Genomic DNA, 18,933 nt, shown 5'->3' with positions numbered 1-18,933 from the left:
ATGGGTGGGGACAGGAGAAGTAAGGAATTTGGCTTCATAAAAGGAAAGTGAAAGAGAAAGAAAAAATTTACAGTTAAATAACATAAGAGAATCTTTCACATTTCTGAGAACGTATTACTTTAACAGTCTCTGATGATAAAAAAATAAAAGGTCAATAAATTGTTGTCATCATAAAAGATATTGGAACTAACCAGAAAACCCCTACTTGCTTATTATGTACAAATCCACATTGCATAAAATTTTAATTGTATTCATTGCCCTTTGAGAAATTTGAAGTAGAATGAGATATAGTGAAGAAAAAGGAAAATAAAATATTCAAGTATTTGGAGGTACTCTTATGGAAGGACATTTAGTTTTTTTTTTTTTTAAAGATTTTATTTATTTATTTGCCAGAGACAGAGGGAGAGAGAGCGAGCACAGGCAGACAAAGAGGCAGGCAGAGGCAGAGGGAGAAGCCGGCTCCCTGCCGAGCAAGGAGCCCGATGTGGGACTCGATTCCAGGACCCTGGGATCATGACCTGAGCTGAAGGCAGCTGCTTAACCAACTGAGCCACCCAGGCATCCCGGACATTTAGTTTTGATTCTAAAAACTAGTTAATTTTGAAATGGTAAACTTTGATTATATGCAAAGATTTTTGTTCAAGATGGCCAATTGACTATATATTCTCTCTTTTTGTGAAAACCCATTAAAATTATATTAAAGGTATGAAAATGGAGGTAAATCTGTAACACTGACAAAAATCAATATGATTTCTTTAGTAGATGACAGATTTAATTCTTTTCCTGAACTCAACAAGTGAAGTAAAAATAACTGATAAAATATGATGCAGGAAGTCACAGGCTGGAAGAAGATTTTTCACCCTCAGCAATATTGACATTTTGGGCCAGATAAGTCTTTGTTGTAGGGAGCTGTCCTGTGACTTGAAGGGTGTTTTTGCATCATTCCTGTCCTCTAGACACTAGAGGCCAGGAGCACTCCTTCCAGTGTGACAACCAAAAAATGTTTCCAGGAATTGCCAAATATCTTTTGGGAGACAAAACTGTGAACCCCTGGACCAGACTATGAGTCACAGAAACACAGCCAAGAAGAAAATCTATCTGCCCTAAAAACTTTAGGAGAAACTCAGCACTTAAAAATACCAAATACAAAAGAGAAGGGGCATGAAAAGAGATTACAAAAGCCAGAAATATTTCTATACACCAATAAAAACCAGTAAGAAAATGTTCTTTAAAAGATACTGATTAATAATGATAAAAAAGAGCCTCTAATATTACATTTAACCAAAGATGAACAAGGCCTTTAAGGAAAATATTTCAAAGTTTTAGTGAAATACAGTAAATATATATAAATAAGTGAAGATGTCGATTATTTCTCTAGACCTCTAGATTTACTAATCTCATAATCCAATGTCCTTATTGGACTGGAGAAACACAAAGGTCAGGATGAAGACAAAGAATGCAGCTATGTAGCTATGTGCCAGGGAACACCTGAAGTTACCAGAAGCCGAAAGAGGCAATGAAAGATTCTTCCCTAGTGCCTTCCAAGGGAGCCAGCACTGTTGATACTTTGCTTTCATATTTCTGGTTTCCATATCTGTGAGAGAATAAATTTCTATTGTTGTCAGCCACTAGTTTATGGTAATTTGGTACAACAACACTAGGAAACTAATACAACAGGTAACAACACTTATTGTCAAACTATAGAGGATAAAACATTGTAGCATTGACACAGTGGAAAAAAGGCTGATCAACAGAACAGATTAGAGAGCAGAGCAATATCCTGATACACCCATGGAAACTTGACTAGTGGCAGAAATGGCATGGCAGATCAGGCAAGAAAAGACTGATTGTTCAACCAGTGGTGCTAAGAGAAATGCTTATTCATGTAAGGGGGGAAATGAAATTAAATTCTTAAGTCAAACACATATGCAAATATCAGTTCTATGTAGAATAAAGAAGACTTAAATGCAATAAGGAAAAATGATTTTTTTAAGACTGTGATATCAGGGTCAGGGTCAGAAAGGATTTCTTACACAAACACAAAGAACACTAATAATAAAAGAAAAGAATGATGTATATAACTATACTAAGATTCAGAACACTGTTCATTAAAATGTATTATAAAGAAAATGAAAAGCCAAGCCACAAAATGGAAAAAGATTCATTTCTCAACAGGAAGCATTCATTTCCCAAAAAATGTTTCTCTTTTTCCCAAAAAATGTTTCTGAGGATAAATTAAAAGACAAAATTATAAAAGGAAATGGACATATTACAGTGTATGTTCAGTAAAAAGATAAAGAAAAAAAAGAAATAGGCAAAAAATAAAGAGTACTATCTATAAAGGACAAATGGTTGATAACCACTGATGAACATTATTAATAATAGGGAAAATTAAATTAAATTAAATTAAATTCATAATGAGTTACTACTGTACATACATAAATACATACATACATGTATACATACCAACCAGTTTGGCAAAACTCAATTTTGTAGAAAATTTTGATGAGGAGGTAGGGCAACACGAATTCATTCCCTGCTGGTGGTGGTGCAAATGTCTACAAACCCCCTGGAAAACCACTGATCAGAATCTGCTAAAATGAGCAAAACCTATGACCCAGCAAATCATCTGCTTGGTTTATGACCTGGGAAGGCTCTTGCACATGGATAGGAGCGCATGCACTAATTTGCAAGGATGTTAATTAGCTGCATTATCATAATTATAAAAGTGAAAATAGCTGAAATATTTGTCCACCTTAGAATGAATTAATAAATAGTAGTATATTCTTTCTAGGACATTCTACACAGAAGTGAAAATAAATGATGTAGCTATAGTTGCATGCATCAGAATGGGAAAGCCTCAAAGAAATAATGTTGAGTGAAATAACAAAGTCACAGAAAGAAATAATATGATTATATTTACATAAATTTCAAATGAGGCAAAAGTATATAATATGCTATTTGAGTATGCATACCTTGGTAATAAAACAATAGAATGATTAATTCCAAATTCAAAACAGTTTTTAACTATGAAGAAGAGAGGAAAAAGAACATATAGCAGTTTCCTAGATATTGGTAAGGTTCTATTTCTGAAATTTGGTGGTGGGTTCTTAGATATTCACCTTAAAATGTTTTACGCTCTTTCTAAAGTCTAGTGATATCCCAACAAAAATGAATGAAAGAAAAAATACCAAATACCAAGACACATCATTACAAAATCTCAGAAAACAAAAAGGAGTGTACAAAGTTTCTGGAGAAAGAAGAGATTACTGAAAAAGAAACACAACTTCTCGTATAATGAGAAATAAATATAATGAGTAATAAAAGTGAACCAAAGCTTCAGGTGGTCTGAGGGAGAATGATTTTTAATTTAAAGGTTTACATTCAAACTGTCACTTGAGTGGACTGTAGAACAAAAGATTTATTCAACATAAAATAATGAAATGTTCTCTCCCATGCACTTTTTCTTTAGGAAGGTGCTCGCGGACATAACCCACCATTATCAAGGAAAATATGAGATGCAGGAAGCAATGGCTCACACACACTACAGCAATCCTGTTGGGACCCAGGTTACCTCTCTGAAGGGGACCTAGAAAGCAACCAGTTCAAATTGAAGCTGAAAGCATAAAGTTTTGAGAAAGAAGAATTAAAGAAACAGTAAGACTTTGGACATATCTGAGGATATAGTAAAATAACAGAGGACTTAAATGAATGAGTTCTATTCAAAATTGCTTTTGGGAACACTCTTGTGCAGCAACACTAAAAACACTGTTTTGTTAAAGGAAAAGCACTATTTAAATAGCTATGGAAATGAAAATACTATTCATTGCTTTTTTTTTTTTTTCAATTTATTTATTTTCAGAAAAACAGTATTCATTATTTTTTCACCACACCCAGTGCTCCATGCAATCTGTGCCCTCTATAATACCCACCACCTGGTACCACAACCTCCCACACCCCCGCCACTTCAAACCCCTCAGATTGTTTTTCAGAGTCCATAGTCTCTCATGGTTCACCTCCCCTTCCAATTTCCCCCAACTCCCTTCTCCTCTCTAACTCCCCATGTCCTCCATGCTATTTGTTATGCTCCACAAATAAGTGAAACCATATGATAATTGACTCTCTCTGCTTGACTTATTTCACTCAGCATAATCTCTTCCAGTCCTGTCCATATTGCTACAAAAGTTGGGTATTCGTCCTTTCTGATGGAGGCATAATACTCCATAGTGGAAAAAAGACAGTCTCTTCAATAAATGGTGCTGGGAAAATTGGACAGCTATATGTAGAAGAATGAAACTCGACCATTCTCTTACACTGTACACAAAGATAAACTCAAAATGGATAAAAGACCTCAACGTGAGACAGGAATCCATCAGAATCCTAGAGGAGAACATAGGCAGTAATCTCTTCGATATCAGCCACAGCAACTTCTTTCAAGATATGTCTCCAAAGGCAAAGGAAACAAAAGCGAAGATGAACTTTTGGGACTTCATCAAAATCAAAAGCTTCTGCACAGCCAAGGAAACAGTCAAGAAAACAAAGAGGCAACCCACGGAATGGGAGAAGATATTTGCAAATGACAGTACAGACAAAAGGTTGATATCCAGGATCTATAATGAACTCCTCAAACTCAACACACACAAAACAGACAATCATATCAAAAAATGGGCAGAAGATATAAACAGACACTTCTCCAATCAAGACATTCAAATGGCTATCAGACACATGAAAGAATGTTCATCATCACTAGCCATCAGGGAGATTCAAATTAAAACTACATTGAGATATCACCTTACACCAGTTAGAATGGCCAAAATTAGCAAGACAGGAAACAACATGTGTTGGAGGGGATGTGGAGAAAGGGGAACCCTCTTCCACTGTTGGTGGGAATGCAAGTTGGTGCAGCCTCTTTGGAGAACAGTGTGGAGATTCCTCAAGAAATTAAAAATAAAACTTCCCTATGACCCTGCCATTGCACTCCTGGGTATTTACCCCAAAGATACAGATGTAGTGAAAAGAAGGACCATCTGTACCCCAATGTTTATAGCAGCAATGGCCACAGTCGCCAAACTGTGGAAAGAACCAAGATGCCCTTCAACGGATGAATGGATAAGGAAGATGTGGTCCATATACACTATGGAAATCATATATTCTTATGTTAAAAAAGTTGAAGGAAAATGAACCAGGACAGAAAATCAAGAATTAAAAGTAGGAAGCACATCTGTTTCAACCAACACTTTTCTTGGTTGCTAATTAGTAGCCTACTCTAATCTACATATGTTTAATGGTATATAACTTTATTCTAAATATTTTACATATATTAAGTTATTTAATCCTCACAACCATATGGCTTAGATAGTATCCATGTTTTTCATAAGAAGAGTTTGAGGGATGGAGAAACTAACTTCTTACAGCAACCACACTGAAAGTGAAATAGAAAAACATGTGAACTTTTAAAATTTCTATTAGCCTTACCATTCTCTCAATCTGATGACTCCTTTCTATAAACTCTCTTGAGCTTTTCATTCCATAATTTTCTTTGTATTTTATATTTGTGATTTTAAAAGAGGCAAGGTAATAGAATGACTTATCATCTGAAAGGCAAACATAAATAAAAGATCCATGCTTAAATATAATCAGTTTCTATTTTCCCAACCCCAGGAAATAGGTTTACTATAGTGCAATTTATTTCTTCTTGGTACAAAAGTTATTGTGGACATTTTTCAAACATTTTGTAATTGTATTATCGTATCCAGCTAAAATAGAAAATTCAGGCCTCCAAGTACACTTTAGAATATTTTTTTACAGTGTTTATGCATATCAAAATTTTCATACAATTGGACATGCAAAATGAAAAATAAATATTGAAAGCAGTTGCTGAAAGTCATATAAAAATGATCAATTTCCTCAAAGAACTATACCACAGATTTATCTTAGGTAAGCTGTGTTGTGAAGATACATTGAACAGGCTATCAGTTTTCTCTATGCTGCTAATAAATATTAGTATTCTTGTTTTCACTTTTTGCCTATTCTTAATTCTCAGCAGTCTACTCTTGACATACCACTGAAAATTCCGTTGTCAAGGACAACATTTGTAGTATGTAATAGCTACCTTTTTTAGGGTCTTTTTACTTTTCTTTTTTTAAAATCTTGATTGTTTTTCAGCCTTAATCATATTGCCTGAAACCCCATTTTAGGCTTTGTGGACCCATATTCTAACTTTCTTCCTCCCTGGCCAAACTTCAGTGACCTTGGAGAACTCTTTATTTCTACTGCTATCCTTAGCCACCCACTGTTCAATCCTTGCTCAGGTCATGTAAATAACCCCTTCTGGGTGAGCCTAGTAGGGATGTCCTCAACCATCAACTATTTGTTGATGTTAAAAGATCAACTAGGTTGGTGTACCTGGGTGGCTCAATTGGTTAAGCCTCTGCCTTCAGCTCAGGTCATGATCCCAGGGTCCTGGGTTCCGGCTCCCTGCTCAGTGGGGAGTTCACTTCTTCTTCTCCCTCTGCTCACCCTGTCTCTCTCTCAAATAAATAAAATCTTCAAAAAAAAAAAAAAATCAACTGGAGCACATTCACATTTTCAGGAGTTAATGTGAACAAATAGTAATTCCAGTTGGGCAACAACAAACCAAAAGTGATTAGGACCCCTCCACCAACAGGAGTGAGGGGAGATTGGTAAAGAGAAGATGCAGAAGCAAATCAAGGAAATTATTTGATTGGCTATAGCTTAAGCAGCTGCTTTGTATTGGTTTTGGAACAAAAATATGAAACTGGGTACATGGTATGATTTGTCTTTAAAGATTAAGATTTTCACCTTTCTTATTTTAAAGCTTTATCACTTTTAAAAATTTTTATTTATTTGAGAGAGAGGGCAAGAGAGCAGAGAAAGGGAGCACTAGTGGGGCTGGGGGCAGAAGGAGAGAGAGAAGCAGAATCCCAGCTGAACAGTGATCTTGGTCCTAGAGTCACAACCTAAACTGAAGGCAGATGCTTAACTGACAGAGCCACCCGGGTGCCCCAAAACTATATCGCTTTTAGATTTGTCTGTCCATGTAATGTTTGTTGCAAGTCTCACTGGCTGGAAATATGTAACACTGAACTCAATACTGGAGCAAACAATAATTTAACATCAATAAGAGATTAGTAATTAAAATTTTAATATCATGCAAATAGTATTTTTTATACGAGAGAATTTCAAGATATTAAGTCATAGAGCACTTAGCATTAGGCAATAGAAATGTGACCTGGATACTTACCCTGAACAACAAAATGCGTAACAATACCAATTGCAATTCCTATGATTGCTACAATTGCCAAAGTGAAAAGAGCTAGACGTATAGGATCCCAAAACTGCTGTCTTCTTTGATATTCAACTCGTGGGTAATCAGCTTCTGAAAATTCAAGTGGTCTGTGATAATAGAAACAATAATAAAACAATAAGAAAGTCATTATGATTCCACTTTATGTCCACTTGTTACATTCCTCTAAAAAATAGTTTATACTGCTAACTAATAATAGGATACTTAGATCTTGAAAAGAACACAAGGATTTAATTTGTATACACTTTCCCAATACCCCAATCACAGTACAAATTTTGGTTAAAGTTCTACTGATACTGACATTCAAGTGAGAATATCTTCCTATGGCATTTTGTCTGACATATTAGCAATTTGATATTTGAATGGTGAAACACAAAGATTAAGTTATTAAAAAGGTAATTTATAAATAACATTTTCATATTTTAAAAAGGGAGTTTCTAGCAACAGATTTATACAATAATCTCATCAATTCTACTTGATTAAAAATTAAAAAAAAACCCTTTATATGTACGAGAAGGATCAATGAAACAAGATGGGATTGGGAGGGAGACAAACCATAAGTGACTCTTAATCTCACAAAACAAACTGAGGGTTGCTGGGGGGAGGGGGTTTGGGAGAAGGGGGTGGGGTTATGGACATTGGGGAGGGTATGTGCTTTGGTGAGTGCTGTGAAGTGTGTAAACCTGGTGATTCACAGACCTGTACCCTTGGGGATAAAAATATATGTTTATAAAAAACAAAACAAAACAAAACAAAAAAACACCTTTATATGAATACTTTTTTAATGACCTTAGGAATTTTCTTAATAATTTCTTTTAAAAGTAGCAACATTACTTTTGAAGACCTGATTATGGTTCTTCATATTTTATTAGCACTCCCAGTGAAATCAGAAATTGTGAATTGTACTTGATAAGACTCCAGTCCCGAAGAAGACTATTTCCATTTGACTTTTACCTATACCTGCCCACATACTACCTCCCCACTCAAAATATCTTGTTATTAAGATTATCTATCTTTTGATTATTTATTAATCAAAATTTGTTAACTTTATTTTCCAAATAACAGAATAATATTCAGTGTTTAATATAATTCAAGTAAGATATTTTATATTTTTAATCTTATTTAACAATATTTATTATAAACTTATTAATTAAATGAGATAATAGCATTCTTAGGATGGTACCTACCACACAACAATGTTTCAGGAGCAGTTCTAGATGCCTAGAGATACAAAGATTTTAAGATATACTTTTTGCTTATTGGAAACTCTACTCTTTTATAAGAGGATACAGATGTAGAATCAAGTAATTAATATATAGTGTGAAATGTGCCAAAATAAAACTTGATGCAGGAATAGAAAGCAATTAACTTTTTGGAGGTCTGTGACAGGATGTTTTATCAGGTGACATGATTCAACTTTGAGTGTTAAAAGTTCTCCAGGCATAAAAAAGGAGAAAAGAACAGAAAAAAAATTAACATGTGCAAAAAAGGGGGAATACTAAGGATGTGAAATGGTATTCATTACTAATATAGTAGTCCCCTCTCATCCCCTGGGAATATGTTCTGAATCCCCAGTGGATGCCGGAAATTGTGAAGAGTGCCAAACCCTGTTTTTTTCCTATACATACGTATGTATGATAAAGTTTAATTTATAAATAAGGCATAGTAAGAGATTGACAATAATAATAAAATGAGCAATTATAACAATACACTGTAATAAAAGTTATATATATATATGATCTCTCTCAAAACAGCTTACTACACCATGCTCATTCTTCTTCTTGTCATGATGCGAGATGAAAAAAATGCCTCTGTGATGAAATGAAGTAAGATGAATGATACAAGCACTGTGACTAGCATCAGGCTACTACTACTTTCTGACAAGTCAGAAGGAGGATCATCTGCTTCAGGTAGAACATAGGTAACTGAAACCACAGAAGGTGAAGTCTCTAATAAACAGAGGGTGTGGGGGGTGCTACTGTAATTAGCACTGGGAGTGAAAATATAAAATACTGCTTTTGCCCTTGAGGAATTTGTGGTCTCCAAAGTATGTGCATGATTGCATTCTTTCTCAGCACTACTGTACTAGAAAGAGGATATGCCAAGGCTGGTGGGCTGATTGGGTCATGAGGAGTCCCATAACCCAAAGTACAAAGTTTGAAATTGACTCTGCAGAAGACGGGGAGCCAATGTAATCAGACTGAGAATTTAGGATAATCGCAGGATGGGGATTAGAGCAGGAGTGCAGACAGGAAGGCCAGTTTAAAGGTTATTTTGAAGGTCCAGGAGAAAGATGGTGAGGACGATGCATGAGGACCTGAGCCAAGGCCGAAGCAGGGGGTGGAGAAGAGATCAATTTAGCTCCAATTCTTGACATTTGTTGGCTGTTTACTTAGTTGTGAGACAAGGAAAGGATTAATGGCTCCCTTGTTTTGATGTCTAGATAAGTGATTGTGCCTCTCGGCAAGATGAGAAACATTAAAGGAAAAGACAGTGATTTCAATTCAGACATCAATGTTGTTAATAATGACCAATGTGCTATCCTTACACTTGGGTCTGAGCCAAATGGAAAGTACCCATTTAATGCCTTTTTCTCTTTGACTTATTTTATTTCAGTTGTGTCACTGACACCTGTTTGCAGGACTCTAATAAAAGCAACTGTTAAAGTTGACACCACACAGCCCAGAACAAACAAAAATTTATTAGTATCCCCATATACAATACTTCCTTCCTCACCCTAATTGAAGTCTCCATCTACAAAATCTGTGGTATTAAGTATTCTTGATTATTCAGTTTGTGGATATTTTGTTTATCACTTTTTCTTTTCTCACTTCCTTTTTTTCCTAAGTTTTGGCGATTTGGTTGTTTTTATCTGAGCCCTTCAAGATGCAAAAAATGACAAGATTCAAATTCTGTCAAATTTGGGGGGTTATAAACACACAGTAAGTCATGATAACATTGCATCATGGTAAAGAAGATTTTTTATTCCTAACATAAATGTTGCTGTTCTTTGAATACATGAAAGATGAATGAGAGGAACACAGTCCAGATCCTACATCCGAATAATCATTTGCATACAAAAGCTAAATAATTCTGAGATGCAACTGTTGGTTCCAGTTCAAGATGGCGACCCAGGAAGATCCTGAGCTCATCTCCTCTCACTGACACACAGAACCTATAGCTACATATGGAACAATGGACTCTGAAAAAAACCTGAAAACTACTCAGAAAGTGAGAAGGAAACCTCATGGAAGTGGCTAGGAGAAGCTGAGATATAATCTCACCATAAACCACAACCCTGGCAATGCATCCCACCACTGGGAGGGAATGCAAAACCTGGAGCTTTTTCTTGAGCAGCAAATGGTTTGAATCCCACACTGAGCATCCCAACTTTTAAAACCTGAGAGAGGAGTCCCCAAAACTTCTAGCTTTGAAAAACAGCCAGGCTCACCTTGGCAAGACTCATGAGTTTGTAACAAACAGATAATGGCTCTAAAAGAGCTCCCTGGGGACTTCTCCGCTTCAGAGACCAGCTATTTCATTCTCATGATTTAACTCCGGTATATACAGCAGACTAAGTACATTATCCCAGACCGAAATGTTGTACATAAAAAAGTTCAATCTTATACCTTTCTCTGCAGACAGCCTCACAAATGGTCTGATGAAGAGAACAAACATAACCTCTAATACAGCCCCCTTACAACATGCCACTTGTGTAGAATTAACAATTAAGTCTCAGAGCTACGTCTTCTTTTAAAGGCAGTTTCTTTGATGATAAGCACTGTAGTCATACCTAAATAAATAGGTGAGAAAGCTTGCCTCCTCTCAATAACTAGTTGTACTTGGCTCTAAGATTATTGTATAGAAAATGGCTGACTTTTGGACATATGACACTTCTCAGAGAGTTCAGTCTTAAACTTTAAGGAAGTTTATTTAAGCAACTGGAATTGAGTTGCTTTTCCCCAGTTTCTTTTACAGAACTTTTATTAAAATAGAGACTTTTATAGCAGATAAATTGAGGTTCTAACTAGCATAATTTAAGCAGAAGTATGCAGAAGGAAGTAGACACCCTTTATTATATATCCGCACATTAAACGGCATGTGTGTTTTTTATGTTAAATTGTAAAAAATGAAGATAGTCTATTTGTGCCTAAATTATTATTATTATTTTTTAAAGATTTTATTTATTTATTTGACAGAGATCACAAGTAGGCAGAGAGGCAGGCAGAGAGAGAGGGGAAGCAGCCTTTCTGCTGAGCAGAGAGCCCGATGCGGGGCTCCATGCCAGGATCCTGAGATCATGACCTGAGCTGAAGGCAGAGGCTTAACTCACTGAGCCACCCAGGTGCCCCGGTGCCTAAATTATTCTTATTCCAGAATTCTCAAAATTAATCCATTTGTATCCTTTTAAAGAGTTAAATTGAAATATATGTAAGCAGGGACACCTGGGTAGCTCAGTTGGTTAAGCATCTGCCTTTGGCTCAGGTCATGATCTCAGGGTCCTCGGATGAGTTCCATGTCAGGCTCCCCACTCAGGGGGAGCCTGCTTCTTCCTATCCCTTTGCCTGAAGCTCCTCCTGCTTGTACTCTCTCTCTCCTTCTCTACCAAAATAAACAAATAAAATATATGCTTTTTTTTAAAAAGAAACATATGTAAGCATATATGGTTCAGGTGGACTGTACCAGTCACAGGAGGGCACTCACATGGTAAGAGATACCCCCAAGCTAGAGTAAAACTTCCTTAATCACCAAATACAGCTACTGGACATTATCAAGATGGAATAATTAAAGGAGTCAGATGGCAAAAGAATTAATTTTTAAGTTCATAATTGGGATTTATATTTATATTTATATTCTGCTTGATGTAACTTAAGCCATTAATTTATTTATTGGACAGAGAGACAGAGAGAGAGCATGAGAGGGGAGAAGGTCAGAGGGAGAAGCAGACTCCTTGCTGAGCAGGGAGCCCAATTCAGGACTCGATCTCAGGACTCTGGGATCATGACCTGAGCCAAAGGCAGTCGCTTAACCAACTGAGTCACCCAGGCGCCCTACACTGTCTCTTTTTAAACTTTAATCTGTTTTAGTTAATTCAGTTATGAAATTGGGATTTAAAACAGTTCATTACTGAAATGCATTCACATTATTTTTCCCATTTCTAGACTTCATATTACAGAGGATGTGTGTGTGTGTGTGTGTGTGTGTGTGTGTGTGTGTGTATGCTTGATTCTCTAAGGTTATATCACTGGGAAGCATTTGTGCTATTATTGAATAATTATTTGTTGGTTTACCATTAGTGTTACTCTTTGTGTTAACACTGATAGACTAATTCTCAGCTTCTCTAATTACTAATTGTAATCTGCTTTTCAGGTCACATACATATATATGTAATAGGTATTTAACAATAACTAATAGAAATATTAAATAAATGAAATATCTCTATTATTTATGCTATAGTATTTTATTGGTTGATGCAGAAGCAAAGCTTGATCTATTCCTTGTAAGCTCAGTTATTATCTATGTTCTCTGAACTCCACATAGACTAGAAGCTTTTCCAGTACTTTTTATCTCCCATAGTCTTACTATGTGACTATTGAGTTCATGGCTAAAGGTCCCAAAGTTACATTGTCACACTACCATAATAATTACAATTAGTTTATTGATGTAAAATATGTCAAGTATTTTTAGACAAAGCTCTGTTAGTACTGAGTTTGTACTGAGTACTTTAGTACTCAGTTTAGTTAGTTAGTACTGAGTTTGGAACATATCCAGACCCACAGGATGCATTATCTGGTCAGTAGGGTTGTTATATGTCCTTGTGCTATACTTAATTCTACTTAAGAAACTTTTATTATGTACCTAGTATATTCCTAGCAGTGGGGATAGTATATTCCTGAATAAGGTATTCAGGGAGATTATGGTAGAGTGGGAAGGTATAAAATAATAAAATCAATACAGTGTCATAGGAAAAATAACAGATTTACCAAGTACAGTGATAAGTATACATGGAGGATTGAATAACATAGGTTGTTTAGGAAAGGGACAAGAAGGCCTACAGGAAAGACTTCTTAGAAGATGTGATGACGATCAGGGCCCTTGAAGGTCAAGGGCGTTCTCCAGCACGTGATAGTGGTTAAACACATCCTACTCCTGTTTACTCCTTGCTTGCAAGTAGAACAACTTATCATTATCATAAAAGCACCTTTTAAATAGGAATATGACCACAGAATTTATTGGGAAGTCAAAAAAACAAAAACCAATGAAAAGTATTTTTCACCACCATGCTAATAAAAAACTGATAAAATCAACAGAAGAAAACAATTCATGCATTTTGGATAGAAGATGAGAAGTAAGAAGAGTTTAAGAGATTTTGGAAAACCATGTTAATGACTTAAACAGTCTAATTTAGTTCGGCTGATGGTAGTGTGGTTCTTTCTGAGAAATCTCTTTTTATGGGAAGACTTGCCAATGCTAGAAAATGTGAATCAAAACCTTGTCAGATTGTGGGTAGTGAAGGAGAGGAACTCTCCTGTGTCTTCATTGTGGCTGCTGCAGCATTTCAAATAATACAGACATCTATGATGGACACATGGTCTGCTTCCACACTTTGGCTATTGTAAGCAATGTTACAATAAGCATAGGGGTGCATATATCTTTTTGAATTAGAGTTTTTGTTTTGGGGTTTTTTTTTGGTGAATGAATATTCAGTAGTGGAATTACTGAATCACAATGTATTTCTATTTTTAATTTGAGGAGTATCCGTACTCTTTTCCACAGTGTCTGCACCAATTTACATTTCTTCCAGTAGTGCATGTGGGTTCCATTTTGACACATCCTTAGCAACACGTGTTATTTCTTGTCTCTTTGATTTTAGCCACTCTGACAGGTATAAGGTGATATCTCATTATCGTTTTGATTTGCGCTTCCATGATGATTAGGGATGATGTTGAGCATCTTTCATGTGTCTATTCATATGTCTTTGGAAGAATGTCTATTCAGATCCTCTGCCCATTTTTAAATCAAATGGTGGGTGTTTTTTTTTTTTTTTTTTGGTGTTGAGTTGTACAGTTTTTTAATCTATTTTTTTAAACTCTTATCAGATATTTCTTTAGTGGACAAGGGATATATGGTGTGTGTCTATGTGTGTGTGTATGTATAATGGAATATTTTGCAGCCATAAAAAAGAATGAGGTCATGCCACTTGGGACAACATGGATGAACCTAAAAAATATTATGCTAAATAAAATAAGTCAGACTGGAAAAGACAAATACCATATGATTTTACTCATATGTGGCATGTGAAAAACAAAACAAGTGGGTAAACAGAGAAATAATAATCAGAATCATACCTATAAATATAGAGAACCAACTGAAGTTTGCCAGAGGGGAGAAGGGTGGGGCAAAATGGGTTAAGGGGAGTGCGAGACACAGGTGTCCAGTTACAGAATGAGTAAGTCATGAAAATACATTGAAATTGGGAATATAAACACTGCATTTTAAAAAACGCTGCACTGGGAATATAGTCAATGACATCGTTGTAACAGTGTTTCATGGTGACAGATGGTAGCTACACTTGCGGTGAGCACAGCAAGACTTATAAAGAAGCTGACTCACTATACCGTGTATCTGAAATTACTGTAACATTGTATGTCAGCTATACTTAAGTAAAAAAATATTACAATCAATCAATCAGTAATACAGTCATTTAAATAGTGATGACACATACTTTCATGATGCTTTAGACGTGAGTTTTGAAGACTAGGAACAAAAATGAAAGGACTCTGACAAGAAATGCCCTTTTGTTCAAAAGGCCCATGAGAACATATCCTAAAACTGTGATAGTAAATGACTATGGCAGCATAAAGAACTAGCAAAGTGGTGGGAAACTGGGGGAATTTCAAGTACCAGTTAGTCATCAAAATTTGGTTCTCTATCAGCTAGAGATTACTGGTTTGGCAGGTAATGGAGAAGGGCAAAGTTTCAGAGTGTGGGCAGAAATCAGATAGCACCCTGCTCCTTTATTGTAACGTGTAATAAGTCTGTACATTGCAGGGGGGTGGGTATGTTAATTGCATTAAATCCTCTTTACATAATGTAATAGAATACAAAAGCATATTCTAGGATATTTGTGATAATTTCATGGGCTTTCCAAAACTTCCTTTAAAAAAATTTTTTAGACCTACGATTTCTAGATCCAGCATAAGATCTATTCCCCTTTATAGCTTATCTTCAAAATCATGGTTGCCATCTTCTAATCACCCAATGCTATAATATCGGCAAGGTCAGCTCCACCTCTGTGAAAGCAGCTACATGAACAATAATATTTGGTAATTTTATTCTTACAAATATGGGAAACATTTCCATAGTTTTTGTGTGTCCTTCAAAAGCACACCAGGCTCTTCATAATCTTTTATTTTCTGGATGACTAAAAAAATTGCATTAGAATGATCACATCTTCTGCCTGAAAAAGATTTTATGGTTATTATGGTTGCCAAACACACTGTTAATAAGACACCTTTGATTTAATTCATTCAGTCAACATATGTTCATTCAGCATCTACTTGTTTCAGTCACTATTTTAGGTAGCAGGGATATAGCAGGACTAAAGCTATATTCTCTACCCTCATGTCTCCTGGTTAGGAAGACAGACAGTGAACAACACAAAATCTATATATAAATATGGGGGTGGGGTGGGAGGAAGGTGATCAGAGGAGACGTCTCTGCAAAGATGACATCCAAGCAGACACTACAAAGTGAAGACGGAGTCATGCACATGTTTGAGGAAAAAGTACTATAAACAAAGGGAACAGTAAGTATGGGTATCCTGAAGTGGGAGCAGATTTGGTATGTTGACAGACACGTGAGAAGGTCAATGTGACCAGGATGCAGTGAGCAAGCAGAGGAGAGAAGCCGAGGTCAGAGAGAGTCACCTAACAGTTCATAACCTAACCAGCCACTATAAGGACCCTTTAGTGTTATCCTGAGTGAGAAGGGAAACCATTATAGAGTTTTGATCAGTGGGCAGAAATCAGATAGCACCCTGCTCCTTTATTGTAATGGACAGATCTTTTTAAAAGCATCACTCTGTAGAGAATAGACAGTGGTAGAGGGAGAAGGTAGCATGAAGAGTAAAAGTAAGGAAGCTTGTTAGGGGACCACTGTAGAAGTTCAGGTGGGAGATGATGGTGGCTTGGACTAGGATGCTAACAGTGGGGAGATCAAAATATATAACTGGACCCAGAATATATTTTGAAGGCCTTGCTGACAGATGTTGCTGACGAATTGGTGCAGAATGTGAAAGAAAGTATTCAGGAGGATTCCAGCATGTTTAGCCTGAGCAGGAGAAAGAAAGATTTTAAGAGGCTGAAAACCCTTTCTCAAATTAGTGCTTCATGGAACTCTACTGTATAACACTGATTTAAAACAGAGCTGTTCTGTAACAGAAAGCATATATGGAACTCTACCAGTGTGTAATTTCCTCACTGAGACACATTCACAAGAATCAACTGCTAAATGTCGCACTGACGTATGAACTCTTTAACATAAGCCTGAAGATTCTGTATGATGAAGCCCCCAACAGCGGTCACACAGCCCCTAATCATCTCTCTCACTTTGGATTCTCTAGCCTTTACCTGCCAGGCACCCAAGGAGCACTTTTTCAAGTGGCACCTCTATAAAGTGTTTTCAACATAGGAAACTTTTGAGCAGGCTTTGACCTGTAAGGAAACAGGTGGTAGACATTGACCTGAGGCATTGATTCCCTTTCTGTCAGAGAGCCTCAGAAGGGATAAAGCAAAGCTGGGATTCTAGAGAATAAAGTCTTGATAAAGAGACCTGCTTCCTCTGAAACCGGTGGCAGATACAAATGTATTTTGGAAGGGACATGAAGGGACATGAAGACTCCTTTTTTGACTTTACCCAGGAATATGTAGATTCTCAGAATTCATGTTAAATATAACTTATTATTACTCCATTTCACTTACTAATGCTAAAGTCCCCTTTATCGTATGACTTCTCTACACCAACCTGTTCTTAAAACCCTTCCTTCTTGGGATACCTTGGTGGCTCAGTCATTAAGTGTCTGCCTTCAGCTCAGGTCATGATCCCAGGGTCCTGGGATCCAGCCCCACATCAGGCTCTCTGCTCAGCAGGAGGCCTGCTTCTCCCTTTCCCACTCTCCCTGTTTGTGTTCCCTCTCTCACTGCGTCTCTCTCTGTCAAATGAATAAATAGATCTTAAAAAACCAAAACCAAAACCCTTCCTTCTTAACTTCCTTGAGGAAGTTCCTCTCACCTTTAAGTAACCTGATGATGGTTTTTAGGAATGCATTCCTAAATATTACATCTATCACACTAGTGATATATCCTTAGGATTATATAAAATGGATCTAATCCTTCTGTTACACATAATTCATTCAACAGGTTCTTACTGAGCACCTACTGTATGCCCAGAACCTACTGTATGCTGAGCACCATTATAGGTCTGATTAAAAAACCTAATTCCCTGTTATCACGTAAATTAAAATTGGGTGAAGACTTCCAGTTTCTTCTACCAGTTCGCCAAACCAAAAGATTAAATGTCCTTACTGCCTAGGGAAGACAGTTAGGAATGGGCTGAGAAAGCATTTCCCAAACATCTTTTAAGAATTAAAAATATATATATATATATTAATAGGAACTATATAATAAGTGAATATAAATGATGAAAGCACAGATCCCTGAGAACTTTATAACTTTATAAATATTCTTTTTTTCATTCTGACTTTAAGGCTTTGGCTTTGATTAAAATCAACCAAGTAAGTAATGCCTCTCAAAATTAGAAACAGAGCCAAGAATTTATGTTGAATAAGGTTAGTTTGACTCAGTAACATGAAGAAAAGGGGGAAGAGTTGGCTAAGGGCTTAAATAACAAAAGAGAAGTTATTTTGTGGGGATTATATAAACATCCTTTAACAGAATATGACCAATATTATTCAATCTTTTTTATCACTTTCACATAACTTCCTCATTGGGCATTATCTCTGTGTTTGTTCTTAATGTCATTAAATGTTACAAAGAAACCCTCTAAAATTAATTTGAAGTAGATGGAGTGACTCTATCAGATAGTTGATGCCATCAGAATGAGAATGTAAATCTCTGATTATCCTCGGTACTAAAGTAATGTAAATAAAAAGCTTAAGGTAAATGATGTACACTCCTCCATGTACAGCATACATATTTATGTGCTAATCAGGTGTTCTCAAAGCAGCAACCCTGAGGGGAAATTCTTTTTGTGTCTTACACATGTCTTAACGCATTTGTATTCAACCTGAAGCACAGATACACATTAGATATTTTGTTTGGGAACAGTTCTCTCTACTTCTTGCCAAAAAGCCTTCATTTCTGGTAATGCCCATGATTAATAATAACTCTTTAATGACATGGGTCAACTGAGGTTAATAACTTTCCTTAAAACACACACATAGTCAAGCAGAGAGAGTCAATTATCATATGGTTTCACTTATTTGTGGAGCATAACAAATAGCATGGAGGACATGGGGAGTTAGAGAGGAGAAGGGAGTTGAGGGAAATTGGAAGGGGAGGTGAACCATGAGAGACTATGGACTC

The 18,933-nt window shown here is 36.2% G+C and overlaps 1 protein-coding gene across 1 annotated transcript in view; it reads right to left on the bottom strand.

Moving 5' to 3' along the window:
* Window positions 1-18,933, bottom strand: part of LOC131824756 (transmembrane protease serine 11F) — a 97,257-nt gene that overhangs the window by 27,049 nt on the left and 51,275 nt on the right. The window contains exons 2-3 of the mRNA XM_059163622.1: window positions 7,265-7,416; window positions 5,476-5,594 (exon numbers count right to left, since the gene is read on the bottom strand). Coding sequence (XP_059019605.1) covers window positions 5,476-5,594; window positions 7,265-7,416 — 271 coding nt within the window. The remainder of the gene's footprint in view (window positions 1-5,475; window positions 5,595-7,264; window positions 7,417-18,933) is intronic.

The sequence above is a fragment of the Mustela lutreola genome, chromosome 1, assembly GCF_030435805.1.
Source record: "Mustela lutreola isolate mMusLut2 chromosome 1, mMusLut2.pri, whole genome shotgun sequence".
In the NCBI taxonomy this organism is placed as follows: Eukaryota; Metazoa; Chordata; class Mammalia; order Carnivora; family Mustelidae; genus Mustela; species Mustela lutreola.
This window is presented reverse-complemented; position numbering and strand designations above follow the sequence as displayed.